The sequence below is a fragment of the Pseudopipra pipra genome, chromosome 2 (genome assembly GCF_036250125.1).
Source record: "Pseudopipra pipra isolate bDixPip1 chromosome 2, bDixPip1.hap1, whole genome shotgun sequence".
NCBI lineage: Eukaryota > Metazoa > Chordata > Aves > Passeriformes > Pipridae > Pseudopipra > Pseudopipra pipra.
The window spans coordinates 9,196,860-9,220,726 of record NC_087550.1 but is presented as its reverse complement, the minus strand read 5'-3'; the positions used below and the strand labels follow the sequence as shown (position 1 = coordinate 9,220,726).

At 37.5% G+C, this 23,867-nt stretch overlaps 1 protein-coding gene across 3 annotated transcripts in view; it reads left to right on the top strand.

The window, feature by feature from the left end:
• CADM2 (cell adhesion molecule 2) overlaps nt 1-23,867 on the top strand; it is a 610,491-nt gene that overhangs the window by 467,321 nt on the left and 119,303 nt on the right. For all 3 annotated transcript variants that reach the window (XM_064643962.1, XM_064643960.1, XM_064643961.1), the window contains 2 exons: nt 17,966-18,118; nt 20,571-20,708. In XM_064643962.1, the coding sequence (XP_064500032.1) occupies nt 17,966-18,118; nt 20,571-20,708 (291 nt within the window). The remainder of the gene's footprint in view (nt 1-17,965; nt 18,119-20,570; nt 20,709-23,867) is intronic.

The following is a 23,867-nucleotide window of genomic DNA, read 5'->3' as shown; positions in this document are numbered from 1 at the left end:
ATAGGCTCAGTGAGCTAAAGTGACTCCAGACAGGGTCAAACAAAAAGCCAAGAACCAAAGAAGAAGGAAGTCGTGTTTCTCAGGAGCACATGGAGTGCTTTGCAGGGGAGCAGGCCAGCCTCAGTGGGAAACACACATTGTCACTCCTCAGGATTGTGCCTCTCGGTGTTAGTTTCTGTATGAGAGGAAGAGTGAATCAGGAGTTAAAGTCCCTTCTAACTATTACATGTATTTGCTTTTATAAGAGATCTCTTGGAAGTCTTAAAGATGTACCTTGCTAGTACAGGCCTGTGCAACCCCTCTAGTGAAAGGAATGAATCGCAAGACACTGTGCCTCTATAGGGTTCCTTCTTCAATTTTATGGGGTTCTTGAGTAATAAAGAAGAGTAATTTGAGTTTTGTTGGCATTGCATCCTTGTGTGCACACACAGACATTTGTTTAGGGGAAGATTTTGACAGTGCAATCTCCTGTGTTTTTTATAACACAGACTTACTTCCCCTTTGAGTTACTCTGCAGAACTCTGAAACATACTTGGCTCATTTCAGGGTATTTTCTACCAGCTGTTTCTTACAGAGTAATTGGGGCAATAACCAGAAAAGTCGCCTTTTTTCACCAGTACTTCACTATGTAGATTGTTCCTTTTCTCTCTCTTTGTAGTTTCACCCATCTTACCAGATTTTTGTGCTATAATTAAATGGTGCTGCTTTGCTGTTGTGCTCTATAGAGACCTGTGTCATTTTCCATTTTTAGTAGTTAGGAGCTGATGTGGCAGGATGCTTTTAGGCTTTGTTTTCTGAGACAGCTACAAATAGAATTGTTTGATAATATTCCATTATTCACCGTGATAGTACCTAGGAGGTTATGCAAAACTTAGTTTTGTTTTCAGCTAAGTTGGACACTTATCCAGAAGCTGATACTGCTAACAAATTACTAGGGCACTGTGATATCAGCATTATAACTACTAATCATGAATTTAAAAAAGTAATGATGTCTTAAAAAAAGTTATATCAAAAGTTTGTGGTAGCTCGCAAAGGTAATGCAGAAAAAGGCAATAACAAATAAGCCACCCCTAAATCCATCAATACATTTTTCAGAGTGCAAACTGAATGCCTAGGACTGTTCCCGTGTCTGTTCTGTCAGTCACCAACCTCCTTTTATTAGCCTTAGATAGAAGATAAACAACAAGACTGACAGCGTTGTGTCCTTTGGCATTTTTGTGTCACCATCACGGAGTAAGAGGGTATTATGTCATCACTCAAGCCTGTCAGGTTTAGTTTAGTCTGCTGTTTGTCTTAGCGATTGTTTTCCTAATTTTTTTCCTCTCAGCTGATACACATACCCTGTATAGATTGTATATTGTTGATGTTAGCAGAATCCATTTTTCAGAGGAGAGATGTCTTTAACTTCAATTGTGGGAATGTCACCCTTTTTTCCTACACAACGAGATAGAAATTAGAAAAATAAGCGTCTTCCACACTCCATCAGTTCTGATCCATACAGAACTTTTTCATAACTCATATATTCAAACACTAATTATATTGATATTACAAGCAATGAGAACTCTTATATTTGTTTTTTTTAAAAAGCTTTGTTCAGGAAAGTTCATTGCCTATAACTCTCTTATGGAATCTGTATAGAACTTCAGCACTGTACATTGATAACTAGTGCCCAGTACCTCACTTTAATTGTGCCATTTATTATATGATGGAATAAAAGAGAATCTTAGCTGGTGTTTGGCCTTTGAAAACAGTCAAACAGTGTGAAGAGTCAACACTTGGCTTTTGTTAATGACTTGGTAACATGTTCTTTTAATGAAAAGTACAGTTTTTCCTCACTAGGGAAGCCGTAGGCTGGTTCCACAAAAAGGCAGATGTACCTAAAGGAAATGTCTGCCTCAGATTACAGGTTCAAACTCTCTGAGAAATGTCTGGAAAGAGCAAGACAAATTAAGAGTGGAGTACTCCAAAGACAGCAAGCTGAAGCAGAAAATATATAAGCTAAAAATTATGAAATCCTAATGAGGGGGAATAAAACCTTGACAAGCAACTTCAGCCTAAAGGATGCTATTTGGTGCTTCTTGGGATTCTCTAAAAGTGGCATGTAAACCAGGTCTGATCTTCCTCACACTGAAACAAAGACACAGAGAAGAAGCTACTTGGTCTAGCCAGTAGTCAAATAGTTGGATGAGCCACTGCTTAAGGGATGAGTGAGGAAGGGACAAATTCTTTAGCTGCCACAGTCTCTACTGCAAATCAGTAATAAGACCTTTTGTCAACCAACCACCTCAGAGAATATCCCAACCATCTGGCCCCTGTATTTTCTTAATGGATTTTGCTCACACCTTCAATTACCAAAGATACGCCAAGATTTGCAGTAAAAAACACAGGAAAATAATGTTTAAATCTTTGCTTCAATTAGTATGTATTTATATTTATATGTGTATAGTGTGTATCCATACAAAGTAGGACAGTTTAGAAGGAGACTTTTAAAGGCAAATCCCTGAAAGTCCAGCGTTGCTGGCATCCAAATGGTCAAGTGATTTGGAAATTCTGGAGTCTGTCCCTTCTGAGCAGGGGTCTCCAACCAGACCTTTAAGGGTGACAGTGAATAGGCAGGTTTGAGAGAATCACAATTTGCCAGAGGAGACCTGGCAAGTTACTCAGGATGTGTAGTGCCCCTGGGTAAAATAAGTAGAGGAGCACTTTGTTGTGAATTGCCCTGATGCAGACACTGCATCCTCTCCCCCCTCCCCATGAAGTTCAGTGACCCTGGAGAATTCAGGCAGTTGCCCTTAGGCATTTGTACCTTCTGAGGGCCTTGAGCTCAGCGACTCAGCTAAGGTACCTGTCGTTGCATAATTGAAGGGTTTCAGCAGTGCCCAAAGGTTTACCTTGGGCAAGAAAGAGTTTTGGTTTTGATATTTGCTATAGTTTATTTTTTTTGTGTTAAGTTCACCCATAGCTAGAGCTAGGTGCTGTTCCTCAATAAATTGCCAGAAATATCAGAGACCGAGTGATGGTTCGGAGTGCCAGTGAGCTTGCTGGGATTGTTGTATTGGCTCTTTGACATGTCTGTGACTGCTGCTAAATTTATTCCGGTAGAGATCACCTTACAAGATGATACTTGATTTACATTATCTGATTTGTTCTGTAATGGGGAAGATCAGAGTCGAGTCTTTGATTTCATTTTCACAGGGAACAATATACCTTTAATTTTAAGATGGATGATCAACGACTACATTCATAGAAAAATTCAGTACATCACCTTGGCTACCGCAATGCACATTGCAGAGAGTGTAATCATCCTTCCCATCCTACTTCCCCTGTTGCAGTCAGAAATGTTTCATCTAGGCTCATTTATAGCTCTCTGTCTTGGGTCTAGATGGACACACCTGGGCCAGATCCTCAAGTAGTTCCACAGTCTTTCTCCCCACCCCCCTTCCCTTCCTCTTAATTTAAGCAGTCTTCAAGGAACTTTATCCTCTAAAGTTCTATTGAGGCAGACAAAAGCAGTTTTTGCCCCTTTTTGGCTTTAATCCACTTAGTGTTTTATGTCTGCTGGTAGAATTAGGAAGATGGATTTGCGTATGAGGATATAATTTTGTCTTCATCCCCTAGAGATCAACCCGATTGCAGACTCTGCTAATTATTGGTGTAAAGCTCATGATCTAGATTTTACAGGAGGAGCTTCCCTACGGTCTCCTACACAACTTTACAGTGCCTTTGAGTTAGTGTTAATCTCTATAGCTCTGATTACTCTTCTCCTGGCTGTGAAGTTAAATCTGCTGGTATTCTTAAATTGCTAGGATTATGGTTTTCTGTGCTAGCACTGTTTGATCGTTCCTTTTTTTGCTACTTCTTTTTCTTCTTTTTCTTCTGGTGGCAGTGGTGGTGGATTGTTTTATTTTAATCTGTCATTGTTTGGTGATACTTTCCAGAATTCAACTACAGGAAATTAAATCTGCAGAGAAAGTTTCAAATTTAGGAAACACTAGAGAAAGGATTAGCTCTGAGCATTTTTCTACTAAGTTATTGCTTGGGAGCTTTTTGATTCAGATTTTTAATCAAGGGTTAGTAAATTCTGTATGATTCAATTTTTCTTTTCCTGCTCTTAGAATGGACCTCTTGGAAATAAAGTAATCCAGTATGATTCTTGTCTATCAAGCGTAGAGGGTTCAAAAGTGTATTCAGTAAGTCAGCATTTGGAGGTACGTCATGACTGCACCTTTAATAACTGGATTATAGAACTCACTTTTTTGTCTACTAGGGATTTTCCTAAATAGATTTCTTTGACTCCAGCTGAATCCTGATAACACCAATGAGATTGCTGGTCTGAGGAGGAAACATTTTAAATTTACAGCTAGTAGTAACATCCTTTCTCACTGAGGAAGTTAACCTCACAGGTTTGGGCTTTTCAATAACTCTGAACATCTAAGTTGCCAGAGCTTCCAAAACTTGGTGGTGGTTGTTATTTCTGACCATGATGCTATAATTCAGTGTTGATGCAAACGTTTTCTTGGGAGGCTCAAGCCTGTGGTGCCCTACAAGTAGCAAAAGCAGCTCAGAACAGATCACAGACACCTGGAACACGATCCTGAGAGCTCACCTATACGTACTCAGGCAAACATCAGGCAAGATGCCTTCTCTCCAGCTTCTCCCTGCCTGTTGTTCTAACTAGAAAGATTTTCACTGATTCAATCAAATGCTTTTGAATTGTTTTTTATTCTGGGGGAAAAGACATTTTTGTGGGAGGACCTGCTCAGAACAGCACTCATTTCCAGAGGAGATAACATTAATCTGTCAACATTTTGACAGTAGCAGGTAAGACTTATCTCTGTGGATGGATAGTTTCCAAACAGTTGTCTTCAGTACAGTTCAGCAGAGAGCTATGCAGGATATCAGTTGTTAATTATAAGAAAGCAATTTAAAAGCCAAAAGGGCGGAGAATAATGCTTGAAAACCTTTTCTGTTTGTTTTATTTTTCTGTAGGATTATGAGACAGGCTAAAGCTGTATGAATCAGAGAATCATGAAATAGTGGTTGGAAGGGACCTCTGAGGATCATGTGGCCTGATCAAGCTGGGTCAGCCATAGCAGGTTGCTCCAGACCATGTCCAGTCAGATTTTGAGTGTGTCCAAGGATGGAGACTTTACAACCTCTCTGGGCAACCTGTGCAGTAAAATACAGTGCAATAGTTTTTTTCTGTGATTAAGTTTTAAGTTGATGGAGGACTGTCTCCCATGGGAGGGGTACAAGGCTGGAGGAGGAGAGTATGAGGAGTCCTCCTACTGAGGAGGAAGCAGCAGCAGAAATAGTGTGTGCTGAACTAACCACAGCCCCCATTCCCTGTCCCTCTGCACTGCTGGGAAAGAGGAGTTAAGAGAAAATTGGGAGTAAGTTAAGCTTGGGAACAAGGGAGGGTTGGAGGACATGTGTTTTAATATTTGATTTTATTTCTCATTATGCTACTCTGATTTGATTGCTAATAAATTAAATTAATTTTCCCGAGGCAAGTCTGTTTTGCTCATGACAGCAACTGGTGAGTGATTTCTCCCTGCCCTTATCCTGACCCATGAGCCTTTTGTTATATTTTCTCTTCCCTGTCCACTTGAGGAGGGGATTGATAGAGCAGCTTTGGTGAGCACCTGGCATCCATGATAGGTGTTCCAGTTCCTTGTCTATGTGGCCCTTTGTTCTACTCACTCCACTATGACCCTGTCTCTCTTCTACTGGTGAGCCCAGAACTGGACACAGTACTTCAAGTGTGATCTCACCAGTGCTGAAGAGAGGGGAAGGATCATCTTCTTGGACCTGCTGGCAATACTCTTCCTAGTACAGGTCAGGATGCTGATAAGTGTAAAGTAATTTAAATTTACAATTGTTACATTTTTGCACTTCTGTTACAGAAAAGATGAAATGTACTTTGGAGTTTATGTTGGGAAATATAAAGTAATAAGTTAATTTTAGTACTCTTCCCTTTTAGAGAGTTGCTAATCAGTATTCCCAATGTATATTATATACAAAATTGGTTTAACCTATTCTTATATTTTTTTCATTAACCTTGTTCTCATAGAGAAGTCATCTATCACACAGAGAAAATAAAATTATTTCCTCCAGAAAATGGGAAAAGTGTTACTAATAGGGATACCAACAGGGTTTTTATCAATTAAAGAATGATAGGGAGAAGAGGAAGCAGCTAGATGGAGTAAAAAGTGGAGTAAAACACAGCTTATTCCAAGGATTGGCAACACCCACTATGTGTGCAGTCAGGAAAGATTTTGAAGAAAAAGAACAAAAGAAGATGAAGAATAAGAGGAGTAAAAGAATGAGGAAAAGATGGGATCAGTGGAGCAGGGCAAATATTTTCTGTTGTAAGATAAACATATATTCGGTATAGCAAAGGCTGTTACAGGGGAAAATAATTAAACATAAGATTTTATTTAGTAAGTTTTTGTTGAAGGATTTGGAAATAATCTGATTAAAGAAGAGCAAGAGGAGGATCTGAAGAAAGCATCAAACCTGGCATCAAACCTATTTTGTTTGAAAACAAAATAGAAAATGGAAGAAAAAATGCTGCTTTTATTGAAAGTGGTAGTGTTAAAATATCTTTGTGTACCACAGGAAGTGGATGTGATATCTGTAATTTTTCCAGAACTGTTGAGTGTACCAGAAGTTGAGTAAGATGAGAAAGAAGATTCATGTATGTAGACAACAAGTTTATATCTCTGAATACTTTTAAAAATAGAGGTCTTAAATTTTATGCCTGGAGAAGAGCAAAAAGTAGTTTAATGCTATGTAAAAAGCAGTTAAATGAATTAGCTCTGAAGTGAAGAGGGGAGAGAGAAGGAGGAATCAAGGTCAGAGCATAATTAAAAATGGAATATTATAACTTAGATACCAAAAAAAATTCATGTATGCAGTGTTGCAGATTGTTACTGCAGCACTCTCTCTTACTTCTGACGCTGTGAACTTCTTATCATCCGAATGTGCAATTAATGTCCTTTGACAGGCAGTTTGTTGACAGACAAGGAAGAGTCCAGCAACATTCTCTGCCCTGAAGGCCAAGCACCTCCTTTGCTTGTGCCATGTCTTGGAAGCAGAACTGGGAGGCACTCTTGATCCATTACATATAATTCAGTAGTACACAGCAAATGCAGAAATTCTTGTTCGACTGTATTTCCAATGCTTAAGTGATTCGCTGTCTATTAAAAATGACCACAAAAATATGTGGTTCTTCCAGTCTCCATTGGAAGAACTTCTTGCAATTTTTAAGTATTCAATGCTTTCCTTCATGTGACAATCATGATATACAAATCAAAAGCAATAAGATGGAGACAGCTTAGTTATGGTGGTTTCTTGGTGAGTCTTAAAACTATATCAGTGCAGTATGAGAACCAATAATACTAATCAACTGTTGCAAGTGTGAGGGGTAAGTAGCTGTAAATTGTTGTTACTCCATATATTTGCTTTTCAAATGAATCTCTTTTGTCCTTTACCTGTTGCTACAATTTGAACTGCAGAAAGAAACAACCAGAAGAATATTTTTCTTCAACTCTTATTAAAGGAAATGCCTGCAATAAATGTTTAAATGAAAAGGCCAGGATGCATTGAGCTGCTTTTTGACTAGACATAGATGTTAATCATAGACAAGTTTTTCCTGGTGTAATCAGATATATCTGGTGTATGTGAATGTAAGGTGTTGGGGATAAGTGCTAGTGATGGTGGCATGATTCTACACATCTATTACTGTCAGTATCTACTGTTAGTTAAGTAGTGCATTTATTCACAGTGGAGATTTTATTCAGTGCGTCTGTCAGTACTTAGTATGCCATCACATGTCAAATGTTTTTTCTATTTTTCTGAATAATATTCTGTAGCACTTGGTGAATACATCTGGCCACCACCATGGACTCCAAATATTGTGTCACCACATTCTGGGAGTATAGCTGCAGAAGAAGTGCATTTGCACAAACAAGAAATTTAGCCTAGAAAAGCTAATTTTTCTCTTCCTCTCTCCTTTTTTTTTTTTCCATCGACTATAAAGGGGAGAGACTGGCAACCTTTTCTGAGGGACTCAAATACAAATCCTCCACGAGGGAGAAAAATGCTCAGGAAAAGCTGAAGATTAATCTTTCTGAATATCTACCAGAAGGTTTTTTTTGTTGGCGCTTCAGGACTGGTCACGTTGCTGAATTTTGTGATATGCAGGTTCTTTACCCCAAAAACATCCAGAATCACAAGATCACAGAATATTTCACATTGGAAAGGACCTCTGGAGGTCATCTAGTCCAACTTGGTTCTCTGAGTAGGTCCAGTTAGAGCAGCTTTCTCAGAAAATTAGAGGTTTAGGTAGTTCTGCTGCAATTTTTTTTTTCTTTTGAATGTAGATTGATTTCAGGATTTTCTGCTTCTTCGTGCTAAACAATCTCAAGTCTCTTATCCTCTCCTTGTATGAGAGATGCTCCAATCCCTTAATGATCTGCTTCTGACACCATTTCTCACTAATAGTTTCCTTCACAGCACATCTGCATCTGGAAGATTAAGACAAATACCACAAAAGAGGCAGCATCTGTGTACTTGTGGTTGAGAGAAAGATTGTCTGCTGCTAGGCTATAGGAGAGACATTATAAAACTTTAAGGACTCTATCATAAAAAATGTTAAAACCATCAAAGTGCTTTCTGAGAATCCTCCCTGGAATTGCACTAGACTCATCTCAGATCTCTCCTGATATTTTGTTCCATATATCAGTTCCCTCAGTAGTGAGGTCTGAGTCATCCCTCACAGCATTAATATCTTCAGTATTGATGTATACATTAGTTTTTGATTCTTTATTGATACTGGAATCAACTGCTAGGTTGATTGCAGATATGTTCATCAATCATTGATGATTTCTTAGCTGTTTTATCCAGGTTCTGTAATATTTTCGAGACAGTGACCTGTTCTTAATTGGCCTCTGGAGAAAGATAGTTTACTCCACTGGCTGCAGAAGGAGTTTAGGGAGTCTAACTGCTTAATGTAGTTAGGAAGAATGAGTGTTCCTATGTTGGCATCTCTAGCCAATGCAGCCATCTGCTACAGGAAGAATGATGTTCATTTATGTATCTACATGAATGATCAAGAAGTGCAGAAAGAACAGGGGCTTCTCAGAGCAGTTCTCACTTAGAGAGAAATCTCAGATCATCAAGAAGCGAGAAAGTCTCTCCATATTTTGCTGAAATAATGTGTTTGAACAGGGCTGGGCTCTTTGGAAATGAGAAGACTCTGGCTTTCCAAGAAATACGGAGCAGTACCATAAACACGACTCTACCATGAGTAAAACTCATTCATGCCACTAAAAGCACTTTCAGTGTCATGGGATCATTAAGCTTAGCCAGTGAATGAGCAGAACTGTGATGTCACCATCTACAGGGATGGGGAAGTACAGGACAGCACCTTCCTTAAGGCACAGTCAGCTGCAGACATGTACAAAACCCCTGTTGCATTTGGGCAGCTCTGAGCAGAACCTGAATTTCCAGCGGTGTTAAGAGTGTAAAATTTGGCCTAGTTGTTCTGTGTCCCCTACCTTTTAGGACTCCTTGCATTCAAAGCTGGCTAAAGCCAGTCACCAGCAGTGACTTTAAAGGGCAGTCCCTGGACAAGGACAAAGAGAGTATATTGTAACTGATGTGCTCTAAAATACGTGCATGGTCTTGGCAGAGGTCTGTGCTGCTTGGCTAGATGGTACCTAAAGAATACCTTTTTGATACCTAAAGGAGCTTAACTCTGCCTTGGTCAGCAATCAGTTAAGCACAATGATTAGTATCAACATCAGTAGCAAGAGGAAAAATTACCTGGTTTTCACAGGGGAACAAACTTGGAAACCTGTGTGACTTTGGTTTAGTTTGCAAGAGGATTAGTATTTATTTATCTCTTCTGCTTCAATAAAGTCATTATTTATCGGTCTCTCGCTTGCAATGAGCTCTCATTTAGCCTGAAAGATAGTGTTCAAAATTATAGAAAATAAAATAATTCTAACTTTTGTTACTATTTCCTTATGTAGGTGTGGACGGTTATTACAGGTCTCTGTTGTATTATTCTCATTTTTTTAATATTAGTTGTGCAGCAGTATTCCATCAGTAGCCCTACAGAAATTATCTTCCCAACTGAGAGACTGTTTCTGTCTGTAATTTACAATATATGGCACAGTGTGATGTGTGCTATTTTGGAATATTGTAACATTTTCTTTTACCATAATTGCCAGGATCAGTACAACCCAGAATAGGATTCATCTTTTAAGAGTGGTGCTGCATTTGAACATATTGTTAAATAATTTCCTCTGTAATCCTCAGGGCTTCTTTCCTGCATTACTGCTTTCAAAACATTTGTCTCCAACTTAGTATATAAGATTACCAATTACTTTTATCTATTGAATCTCATTTATTTTAATTCTGTCCATCTCTAACCTTGCCAGATCATTTTGCAACTTTAATTTTTGCAGCTGCATATTTGAGAAGAAGGATTTTGAAACATTTTCTAGGCTACTGTGCTGTGGCACATGTCCAGTTGCATTAGTATAATAGGAAATCTTGTAATTCCCTGTTGCAGAAGGAACCAGATGAGCAGACCTTGTAAGACAATGTTTCATTCTGACTAATGTGATTTTTGTTTTATTATTTGGAGGTACAGTTAAATATTATTTCAACATGGTAAAACATATTCATAGTTCAAAACCTCCATGTTTTAGAAGGATTTGAAACTTATATTTCTTATATGAAAGAGAGTCAGCTTCTCAGGCAATGAATGTCATCCTTATGATTTTCTAAAGACAAGAAAAATGTAAGTTCAGTGCTTCTTTAATACCAGAAACAAGCATTATAAACACTCTAGAAGGCAAGCTGTTCCTCTCTTTTTGCATATTGTCACATTTCTTGAATGCTCTGAAAAAGAGAAAGAAGTGAATGCAGAACATAATTGTGAGAGACAAAGTAGCTCGGTGCAGAAAATCTACCATGCAGGAAAGTTTTCCCATATTTATTCCATCCACGAAGGGCATGGAATTGTCCTGGACTTCGTTTGTCGGTTGGCAACAGTTGGCAAAACCTCACTTAGCAGATGTGTTCAAGATCATAAGTCATTGTAAGTCACCTTAAACTTGTTTTCATTTTACCCAGATTGCAGGGAACAGAGACTTGTTATTTTGCTGAAGAAATTACCTTGCTGTTTGGATTTTCCTCATAAGCCTCTAGGGCTGTACACCCTGATAAATAATAGATAATGTTGTACAGACAGGTTCTGAGTCCCCAGTGCTTTGGCCTTTTCGAGGCAGTAAGAAAGCACAGAGTAGATGCCTCTCTTAGTGGGACTGTCAGCACCTCTTCTGATGGAGGGAGTTTGCTGTGTGCCTTTGGCACATGCATTATCCAACGTGCAAAAGTTCTGGAAAAATTCAAAAAGGAGCAAGCAAGCAGCTTGCTGTTGAACATTTTTCTTCAAATAAGCAAATAAAATGTTTCAGCAGCGTATCTCAGCTGAAAAAAAAACTAGTCTTGTCTTATTGGATTACAAACCAGAGCAGAAAGCAAAGATGGCTGGATGATTGGAGGTAGAAGAGGTATTGACTCCATTCTTTCTTCCTTTTGATTACCAAATACTTCAGAAATGCACTGGAATGAAAGTAAAACTTATCTCCAAGGATTGTTGTGTTCTTCTTCCATTTCTGAAACCTTACTTAACACCTCTTATGAAACTCAGTGATGCCCTGAATTTATTGAGCACATGAATGGGTTGGAAAATTCAGTGAATTGGAAGTGTTCATAGTGTCCAATTGACACTGTTTGGAATGTCTGATTGAACTCATCTGTGTTACTAATCACCTTCCTAATGGGGGAAAAAATCATCATGTACCTGCAAATTGGTTAGGCCATTCCACAGCCAATTAGCCAAAGATCTCTCCACAGTACTGTGACCTTCAGTTTATGTGATTTCTGCTGATTTTACTTATAAATGGTGTCACCTCTAAAGGACACCAACCTTACATGTCAGCCAATCTGATAGGTTGCACAAAAGCTTCTAATGCTTTTCTCTCTGCATTAGCACCACCTTCTATCCCAGTCCTGAAGTCTATCACGGCTCTAGACTGATTAAGAGTTCATCTGTCTTTCTGACCTTTGGACTGATTTGAAGTCATGACCAACTAGTAATTAGGGAAAAAGTGCTAGTTTCATGGACACAATGCTGTGAGAGAAAAGTGACCTCCACTGAGAGGTAAAAATGGCTTCACCACACGCAGAAGTAGAAATAAAAAGCATGGGATTAGTAAATATCCACACTGCTACCCTTGTATACTTGTATGAAAGCAATCAAATTGCTTGGCTGGAAATGAAGGAGGAAGGAAACAGATTTTCTTTCCACATGCAAACAATTGAGAAGTTTTAAAATCTTAGGAGTTTAGACACCATGCAAGTACAGACTAGATATGGGTTAGGCATCAATAGAATAACCATGTATCAGCTGGGCACGCTGTTAATACAGCAACAGACTAATGAGTCTTTGAAAGCAAATGTGAATGTTTTGAAAAGAAATATGAAGGTTTAGGAGACACAGAATAACAATAATAGTTTGGTTTCTTCCATTTACTCCTGTTGTGTCTCTTTTTTTCTTTCTCTTTTGGTGGTGGTTGATGCACAACTGTGAGTGGTGTAGATCATCCTATAGGGATCTTGGTATATTGAGTTCATTAGGAGCAAAGAAAAAGGCCTTCTCGAGTCTATCTAAGTATATCCAGGAACACAGCATAAATCCCTTGAAATCTATTTCAGATTCGATGATGGTACTGCGTTCAGAAAGGTGGAATCTGAAAATCAGAGGGATTGTTTCAGTTTTATAAGTGTTAAATTTCTGGGAGTTTAGCATTACCTGTGGAGTATCAGAAATCTTTCTGGTTCCAACTAATGGTTACATTATTCCCATGACAGAGGGAACAGCTCTAACATAAGGATGAAAATGTTGTTGAGTGAATCCCAGGATGGCAGCATGTGCCAAGTTAGTATTGTCAAAACATTGGCAAATTACTCTGGAGGATTTCAGGATTTTGTTGCTTGGGGGTTTTTTTCCCCATTCTTCAAATAAATGACTCAAAATACTAGGAAGATGTGGTCATTTTAGATGAAGTAACATTAGACATGTTGCTGTGTGGCTATGTCTGACAGGTCCAACTGCCTTTTCCCCACAGTGTGAAATGTGGATGATTTTTTCATTTCTGCAAATTTTTAAGTTTCTTTTTTCTCTTTGATATAATTCCTCTTGCAAGATTTCCCTATGACAACATAGGATCTTTTTTTTTTTTTCCAAAAAGTAAAGTACAGCTTTTTGTGATTGTGAACAAGGAGACCAGTTTATTGCAGTGGTTGTCAGTCTCAACAATTCCTAATTAATACAGCTGAAATACATGGCTATCTTTTACTCATAATTACCTAAACTATACAAATTATCAAGGTTGCTTTTTTCTGTGTCAGAAAACATTCTGAAAGAAAATCTTTTCCACAAGAGAAGAGAATGACAGGTAAAATAAATGAAGTGTGTCTGCTTAGGAACAAGTGTTTTATGCATAATTATTTCATGCCTTGCAAATTAACTACATTATATGTGCCTGGGAATTACAGAAAACTGAAATAATGTACTTAGGGCATATTGGAATTTACTATGTAATTATATTTCTTGTTGCATTTTGTATTTTTTAAAGGGCTTGCAACATAAGAATACAGAAAAGAGATGTCAGTGCTGGTATTCTTTGTTACTGTTTTGGCATATGTGTATTTCCCAGGAGTCAAATACATATTCTGTTTATTTACCCTTTCTCTAGCATCTCTGTATCATGCAAAATATAGGGATGCAAACTATGGATAGGGTAATGATTCAGCAATGTAGGTTAAAATCCCCAGGAAGAAGCCAGAAAGGTCTGTTTGGCTTCTAACAAAGCAAAATGGAAAAAAGAAACAGTTTCCAAAGAAAGTCCTGAAAGAGCAGGCAGAGATAGGAGAGGGGGTTGGAAACCATGCAAGTCAAGTGAGGACAGAGCTTGTAGAGTCTCTAAGGCTAAAGCTTTATTTTCTGTGCCCAGCACCTCTGCTGTCTAGTTGCTGCCATAATACAACTAATAAGTAGTTTGTGGTGAGCTAGTTGTAGTGAAATACTGACATTTGTCGCTTGCAGTAACCATTCAAAGAGTAAAATACCATGCAAGAAGATGTACTGCATTATTTTTTCATAATTTCTGATTAAGGGAAAGCAAAAATCACTCCCTTTCAGATTATGAAGTGCTGAACAACAAATAGACATTTCAGTATATAGGAAATCTAGTCTGTTTGCTAGTGTGTACCAAACTCCAAAGTCATGCACAATGTCCCCATATGTGTTCTACTTTTTGTTTTCATCTGCTAATTAAATAAAAGAGAACATTTTGTATTTTACTGTACGGAACTTTATTTGAACTACTGTGGTGGAGCCTCAAGTTGGCTTAAACTTTGTAGTGAAAGTCCCCTCTTTGGGGGCAATTCTCCATTCAAATAAGAGCAATTAAAAAGCTTACAGAAAGCTTTGGAAACTCATGTCCTTTAAAAAGAGAAAAATTACCTGGATGAGATAGGTCATTAAACAAGTAGAACTAAGATATGCTGAAAGAGTTTGAATAGATCATTGTAAATAAATGCCCTTCTCATTCAGTAGCTCCTTGCAGAGTATGTCTTCTCCTTAAAACTTTTGCTTTCCAGTTGGTACCTTTGAGTAGCTGGCTCCTGTCTGGGCACCCTGGGCTTCTTTGCTTCATCAGCCAGACTTGGCAAGACTTTACCCTCTGTGGTGCTCAAGACCCTGCTCCACTCAGTCACGATGCCTGGGTGCCAGGAGCTGGCCAGAAATCCTGGCTTCTCCAACGTTGCTGATGTTTCCTTTGCTGTCTAAGGGAGCCGGTCATCCTCTCTTAGAGGGCTCTCTCTGCCCCAAGGTGCAGGAGCCAGGACTAGACAGGCAGCCACTCTTTCTGTCATCCAACTTTGCCCCTTTAGCAAAATATATCTAACATAGAAAATGGAAACAAACCAGTTCTGGCAGCCATCACAGCTATCACTTTAGTGAAGCGAAACTGGGGTCTTTCTAAACAGATACAAACAGATAGAGAAATACAACTTGAAAATAAGATTCTAAAAAGTCTCTAAGTGCTGGCCTTGTCTAAGCAATAGTAGTAAAATTTGGTTTGCTCTCACGTCTGCGTAGATAGGAAAACTTACAGATGTGTAGGTTTGAAAGTGATGGCACAGATAGTTAATTGTGTTTAGACTTAGCACTTACAAAAATGCTTCTGACAAACAGCTTTGCTGCAAAGGAGTGTTATGTTGGTGCTATTTGCAGCATTTATTGCAAAGGCTCTGTGTTGGTATTTCCATTACAAGACAACCCTTCTGTTCTTTCAACAAAAATTTACTCCAGACTGAAACATGGAACATCTGGTCTCATCTCTTGACCAGTGGCTGTTTTTACCATTTTTACAGAAAATTGACTCAGCTGAGGTTTTTATATTGTACAAAGGTTAAAAAAGGTATGGAGGGGAGGAAGTGAGGGAGGGGAGCAGTAGGAATGTAGTTGATGGAAATGGTTTGTATTTCAATTGTAGGATTGAAATGGTGTGCTATTGGCATCATCTGTAGGCCAGTTGTGCTCTAGTGCAACTCATTACTGTTCTTAGTGCATGAAATTCTGCCTCATCTGTAGGAAAGTATTTCAACAAATATTTCAACAAAGATTATCATCTTTGTCACAAGGCTGTAACAACTGAAAATTATAACAAAGTAAAATACTATGTAATATGATATGCTGCATTATTTTCTACATAGTTTCTGATTAAGAGGAAGCAAAAATCACCACTTTCAAATTATGTAGTGCTGAGAGGTTTTTTGTTGTTTTGGGGATTTGTTTTTGGTTGGTTGGTTGGTTGGTTTGTTTTTGTTGTTATTTTGTTGTGGGTTTTTTTCCTATTTTCTATGCTGTTGCCAAATTTTATAAGTGGGTGTGGTGGTAACCAAACCGTTTGGAAGCACCGAGTCATTTTGAAAATAATGTGAAATAAACTACCATTCTTAAGTCTGCTCAGTTTGCATGTAACTAGCATTGAAAAGCTGAGAAAGGAATTCTGAGTCCCCATCTACTTCCCCTAAGATAGCAACAGCTTCACTGTTGTGAGGAGTTTTGGCTGGTAAAGCCCCAGTCATCAGCTTTGCCTGCTACTTGGGGTTGGTAGATTCTTGCTTTATGTACTTTTTGTTTTCCTGAGCTTATTTTTCTTGGTTGTTATGTCAGCATATTGGTGTACACACAGCTTTTCATTTTGTGGCCTCTGTTTTGCTCGCTTGGTTGCTTTAACGTTGCTTCTATTTCCACCATTGTATACATTTTTTATATTTTAGACTACATAACTACTTCTTTTCTGTTGTGGCCAGCCAGCCAGTGTCTCAGTCATGCTTGGAATATGTCCATTCCACAACCTCAGTCACTTTGATGTGCCTTGAAGTCGTTCATGGCATGACTGTGTGATAGGGCTGCTTAAGCTGTCACCTTTCAGTCATCAGACCCTGCAGAGAGGGAGTCGAGCTTTGCCTGGCCTACCCTGAAATAATCAGTAAACTCAGCTGAAAATTCATGGTGGGAAAAAAAAACAAAAAACCTGAATGGGAGCCTTAGAAGAAAACAAATTCAAGTGACATTTTTGCTGAATCTTCACTGTAGCTGCTTATTTTGGTGTAAATCTTCCTGGATTGACTTCAACAGCAATGGGGCAGAAATGTCTAGATTTAGTAGCAAAAGAACTGCAGCAAAACTTTTTTGTTGTTGTTTTTTATCATTGGAAGACATATATGTTAGACAAAACTAAGACTCTTGGGGGACTTTAGAAAGAGGTGAGTGAGAACAGCATGAGGGGACTTGAACTTCTTGGTTCTTCTCATAAATGCAAGCATAACTCTCCTGACAAATACCATAGTCCCAATTTACCCTTGATTTTCAGAAGTTTACTACAAAAAGTAACTGAAGTTTCAAACACTGTCAGGTCAGAGATTTGAATCTAGGGGTACACAGCTAAATTCTCTGAGTTACAGAGGCATTTTTGTTGTTTGCTTAGGAGAATAACAGTGTTTACTTACTTATGATGTTAGTATTTCTATGCTGTGGAAAGTCTTGATTAATATATGCAGATTCCTGAAACAACTTTATAGAGAAATAGAATGTTTGGGAGTGTTTTGGCTGGTTTTCCATAGAATTTGGGGATTAATATAAATATAGGTTTTAAAATGTTTTAAATTTTAAAGTATTAACTATAACGACATTTTGAACGTGAGTGAATCTACATGCTCCTTTTCCCTCATTGGTTCCATGCCAATAAAATTTTATAGAAAGGATTTTATGATACAACATCATAATTTTAGTCATAATCCAAAAAGTAAGGCCACTTATACTCAATTACCTCAAATCATGAAATGTACTATATATGCATGTAGAAGTGGAATTTTCAATCAATGTATAATAAGAAATATCCTGTTACAGAATTCAGGAAATCTGATATTCCAGTTCAATATGAGTAGTAGTGGACATGAGAAAAATCTGTAGGCAAACTATGCAATGTTAGACACAGGATTCTCAACATTTGTAAATACATGAAAAAGAAGCTGAGTTAATAGGAAGGATTTATTTTAGGCACTGAACAAAGCTGTGAGGGGACAGAAATCAGAAGTCAGTGTTGGGTTTTTTAGAGGAAGGTCAAAGGTAACTCAAGTCACTTAATTTCTAGGTTTATATATGTTACAAACCACTCAGTACACCACCCCAAAACTTACTAAACTCTCATACTTTATTCCAGAGAGGAAAAAAAACTACTTGGATAACATGCAGTGCTTTGTTATCGTTCTGTGTCCTACCTTAACGTGGATCTTTGTTTTTCAGCTCTGAGGGACAACAGAATCGAGCTGGTCCGAGCTTCGTGGCACGAGCTGAGTATCAGTGTCAGCGACGTGACCCTGTCAGATGAAGGGCAGTACACCTGCTCTTTGTTCACTATGCCTGTCAAAACTTCCAAGGCTTTTCTTACCGTTCTCGGTGAGTATAAAGAAGCGAGCGTTAAACTCCTCGGGCTTTTGGCAAATTATGATAAGAATGATCTTTTCTGAAGCTTGGCAGAAGATAAATGTAAACGTCTGATCTGGTTTCCCTGATGTTTATTGTTCTATATTGCCGGGCTGAAAAATAACATGCTTCTTACTGTTTGCGCTGTGGCAGGATAATGAATTAGGGAGCAGACAAACACTAAGGTGTGAGTGCTCCATAAAATGGACATAACCTCCACATCCCGAGCACCAGAAGTGCAAGGAAGGTGCATGTGTTCATCTCCTAACAACGTATTGTATAGGGCAAAGAGGAGAAAGTCAGAAAGCATGAAATCAAAACAGGCTTTAGAGCTTTATCATTTTTCCTTAGCTGTGCATTTTCTTGGCTCATTCTGCTGTCTTTTTTTTTTTTTTTTTTTGTCTATAAAGTGCAAATTTTCACTGGGTTTGCTACTTCTTTTGTGCTTTATCCTCTAAGTGCTCTGCTGTTTTCCCCAAAGGTTATAGATACACAGAGAAAAGCAATAGATTTCAAGAGATGCCCAGGAAATAAAGTTTCTGCTCGAAGCTTTATATGATTCTCTGAATGTCAGTAGCCCAATCAGCCAAAATTGCTGTAGTTCATTGAAACACACCTGCGTACCTAAGAGGTTATATGATTTTAGAGATTGATTTTTATTCCTTTCTCCTTTTTTTTTTCTGTCCCTGAACATGACTCTTTCTTTTTGTTTTATTTTTATACGTAGATAGGCAGACAGTTGAATTTAATAGGACTAATGTAAGGTATTCTCTGTGCCAGTAATACTCACATTAATCCAGCCAGGGAATTGGTTTTGTGCTTAGGATATGAAATACGTCTCCCTTTCAGTCCCTATGAGACTATTTTACAAGAATCTTCACAAGTTTGCCATTAAGGACAAAAAGTACCCACTGAAAGCAGAATATTCTGGAATAGCAACTGCCTGTGCTTAATCTTCCTTTCTGTAGAAAGGCAGTTCATGATCTAAACAATTGATGAATACACCAGTTCAACGTGTTAAATGGCACAAAGATGTAGAAAGGTGTTACAAAGACAAAAAAAGCCCATCTAGCCAGTATTTATTAACAAAAGTAACTTGATGTTTCACACTCCTGTAAGTTTTGTCTTCATTTTAGGGGACGGTTTCATGGAGTTTTACCAAGATCAGCTACTTACCTTCCAAGAAAGAAAGCTGCAGCATTTAAGACTCCTGTCTTTTTCATTTTGTATTTGTAATTTCCAAAATAACATTTTAAACTCCTTGAACATTTTCTGTTGTAGAAGGGGAACATTCCCACTGAAATATATTACATCTTTTAATCAGATAAATTATCCTTTTATATTCTAATAATGCCTTTATTGACTGCTCTGTTATTGATTAGAAAATTTAAGTGCCAAGGTATTATAGCAGACACCATTTCCTGTCCTGAAAGAGAGGGATAGATTTACTACAGAAATGTACTATGTAATAGGTACTGCTGCTTTTTTATATATATATAATCTGTCATTTTGATAAAGAGATGTAAAAAAAACCAAATTATGAGATACAAGGCATAGGACCACTTACTGTGACTGATCCCTTTATCTAGCCACAAATATGAATGCCTCATAGCACTGTAGATGCAACTTATAGCCAACATTTTTTGAGATTTTAAAATTACAGTCACCAGTATTATTTTGAAATAACTTATTCTTGTGTTTTCATAAGTTAATTGAATTTATACAGGTAGTGATCAAATCTTTCCCTATTCTCTTTGTATTTTTTATTTAAATCATTCATGGTTCATTGAAAAAACACTATTTCCAAATTTAGTATTTTGTGTATGGTGTATCAAAATCATGTGACCTCTTCCAAAAGACTTGGATTCAGCTGAAGAGCTTTCCATGACCGATGGAGCTCTGATTATACCTCTCGATGTTCTGATTTTGTGTTCTCTGAAGATAAAGTGACTCCTGTATTTATTTTCATCCTCCCTTTTCCCTGGATTTTGTATTAAAGTCTTCATTATTCAGGTTTAAACATCTGTTCTGAACTTAGGTCAGCTCAGCTTTTTGATGCCAGTTGTGTTTCATTCTCACAGCTGTGCTTCTAACGTGCTTTGTCATCCTACTTGCTGTACAGAGTGGTTTAAACACTAGACTAGACCTGCATGCAGAATATACATAGATAAGATATTTATTAAAATGCAATCTGTTTCTCTTGGAAAACCAGGTTAATTTCTGTTTTCTTTCTTTATTTAGAATCAACTACTGTTCAGACTGATAATTTATTTACAATAGGAAAAAGGCTTCACTGACAAGGCATGAGGAATTAATTATCCTGTTTCCAGAATTTAGAGCATATGAAGAAGTGAACTTTAAGTTGGTCACATACTCATGGCAGTAGCTGACTCTATCAGAGACATTTTGCTTGTTTGCTTGTTAGGTGTTCCTGAGAAGCCACAAATTACTGGATTTACCTCACCAGTTATGGAGGGAGAGAGGATGCAGCTCACTTGCAAGACATCTGGTAGTAAACCAGCAGCTGATATCAGATGGTTCAAGAACGACAAAGAAGTTAAAGGTATTTAAAAGGACTGTGGTGTAATTTGCTCCAATTGCCAAAACTATGCATTCTTTAGAATTATGTTTTTTAATTTGTGTTTGTAAAGTTTCTCATGTTGAGTCATGAAATGAATAGATGATAGTACATAGACAAGGTAATTGCTTGTAAATGGCCATATAAGCATCTTTTTATTGTTTCTTCAAACAGTAAAAACTGATGTTTTGAATTGCTCAGAACTCTGTTCAGCATAATAAACTCAACTGTGAGGCTTGATAGAAAAATGTTTTGTGAATTATTGTTATCACAGTCACACCACTCACCCCTGATGTTTTACCTTTCCATTTCTCTTTGCCATTCTAATATGATGTATGTCTGATGCAGTCAGTTGCCAGATTTATGTTATTTATTTATTGCACCCCTGGAAATAAAGTGATCAGGTGAGGCAGGACCATCTGGAGGGGATGGGAGATTGCTTTCCATAGGGGAGCTATGGAGCCTGCTCTGGTGTGGAAAAGTCAGGATGTAGCAATTGAGGGAATCTCATCTGGGAAACTGGGAATCTACAGCCGAGGCAAGGATGGTGACGGTCTGTGGTGAGTAGCAGGGAGAAGGTGGACTTTAAAGGTGATCAGGAAAACCTCACAGGGACTAGGGGGAGTTGGACAAAGTCTGCTGTAGCTGAAAAGTCAGTGGTAACTAAAACCAAAGCTGACAGCAAGGATTTGCCTTTGAGGATGCAGCAACCTAGGAAAGAGCTGCATATAAAATCTATTTATTTCTTTTCTATCTTCTCTTTCACTTTGTACTTTCTTTGCTTAGAACTTAGTTTTCTAGTCCATATTCTTATCAATGCTGGGATAGTTTTAAATCCTTATTGGTGAATGAGTGAGTGAAGAGAGCTTCCTACAGCAGAAGGCTTAGTCACATCTATAAGCCAATTGATGTGCCCATTATAAAGTAGATAAATAAAAAGGATAAGGTATTGACATTTATTCATGTCACCTCTATTCATTCTGCTATAAGACCAGATAAATAAATGATTCAAAATCCACTTTTGCTGTGTAGCTTTAAAAAAAACCAAAAACAAACAAACAAACACCACAAAAAACCCAAACCAACACTATTATCTCTTTTGTCTCGTGTTTGTCTAATATTTTGGATTTTGTTAGCTCAATAAACTGCCTCAAGAAAAGTTACAGCATTAATTACAGAATCCGTTTATCTTCCTTTGCTGCTCTCTACCACAGTTCAATGTGCAAAACCAGAGCTGGGATACAAAATTAGTAAATAAAGGAGATTACAGTGGATTGTATGAGGAATACAGTCTATTCGAGAAGTGTCTTTGTATTTCCAATAAAAATGAGAATAGTGTTGAAAGAAACAAGAATTTTAGACTGGGATAACTGGAAATGTGTTTGAACATTTGCAAAAAGGATAGAAAATGAGGAAATGGAGAACAATTCTTTCGTCAGTTTGAGGAATTTGATGAAAGAAATGCAGCACCTAATCAAATGTAATTAAAAAGAAGAATTTAACAGCACAGCAAATACACATGGCACAATATAGATTCTGTCATCCAGAAAAGTTGACAGGATGAATATATATATTCAAGGCACGTAGAGATTAGAAATCACTCCAAGCAGTGTCAATACTTTAAGAGAAACACTGATACAGTTGGCCTAACAAGGCAACACATTTGAAAAGATTTTATTTTAAAAATTACATTTTAAAATCTGGTGTAAGAATCTTGCATTTCTTACAGCTGACGTGTAATTGAAGCCAGCAAGCAATTGACTCTTTAATTATTTTGCTCTTCTCAAGAGTTCCTAAAGAGAATTTTTTTAAAAAAAAAAAGAGAGTGAGGAAGGAACAAAAAAAATGTATGAAAAAGAACAGTAAAGGGGAAAAAAACCCCCAACAACCAGAAATCAGAGGAAAGTACTGTGCAAATTCATTTCAGTTTAGTTTTCTAGGTCTTCTGAAGAGCACATTGCCATTTCACAAAGGTTAGAAATAAAATAACCTAACCGGTCTGCAGTGGCATCAGCAGAAGTTACATTAGCTTTGTGCAGTGTAAAAGGTGAAATGATAAATCTGAGAAAATAGATATGAAATTATATGCTAATGCAGCTGACATTAAAGGTTAGGAGTTCTTCTGTCTAGCACCAGTAAATCCCATTGTGTTACAGTGTATTATACATGTTGCAAACGAATATAAATGATGCATCGAGATCAGAGTTGCACCAAAGGGGAAAAAAGCCATTCTAAAATTGTAGCTCCACTGCTATTACTCAAAAAAGGAATCATCATATGGTAAAGGAATACTGTTTGATAAAGTAAGTGTTAGTGATGAGAGAGACTGAATGTGAAGCACTGGGTGCCACACCTTTTACTTTAGCATTCTGACACTCATACCTGCACCAGCCTAACAAAGTGATGGGCACTGCATCATTCTGGTGACATTTCTGGAAAATTATCAAAAGGAAAAATCCTGGAGAAGATAAATGCATATTTTTCATTTTGAAATTACCTGTTTTATCAACAGAACTTGTTACATGCTTTTTCAACAATACTATATAAAGAATTATTTTTAGGTTTCAGAGATATTTTCAATAGATTTTTTTTTCCCGGCAAAGTTGGGCTTTAAAAATAAAGTGGTTTATTTTGTTACAACAGATTAAGATATTTTGAATTAGTTTATATATTTGTAGTATACACAAAGAATTCAGAGAGGCACTGAACATTTTGTCTTGATGAACCTCTAAATCAAAGATGAAATTTTTTTAGATAAAATTTTTTTAGATAAAAGAACCATCTCATGTCAGAACTTGAGTTTAAATATAAAAAGAAATTACATCTGCCATGTAAAAGCAGAAATACTGTCTTTTTAAAAGATGGGTGTTTCTATGTGAATGTTACAGCTTTTTGCCCTTATAAATAGCTTTTAATGAACAATGGATGATGAAAGACGTTTCATCGTTTCCACTTATTATTTTCACTATCAAACATGTGAGTTATAAACCAGTATTTTATGAGATACAAACCAGTATTAGTTAATAAAAGCATATCTATGTATATGCACCTCTCTGACAGAGTCACAGAAGCAGGGCCATAATTGCCTCTTGGGTTTTTCATATGGCCCAGCCTCTGTTCAAAGGTTGGGTCAGGTGGCTAAAG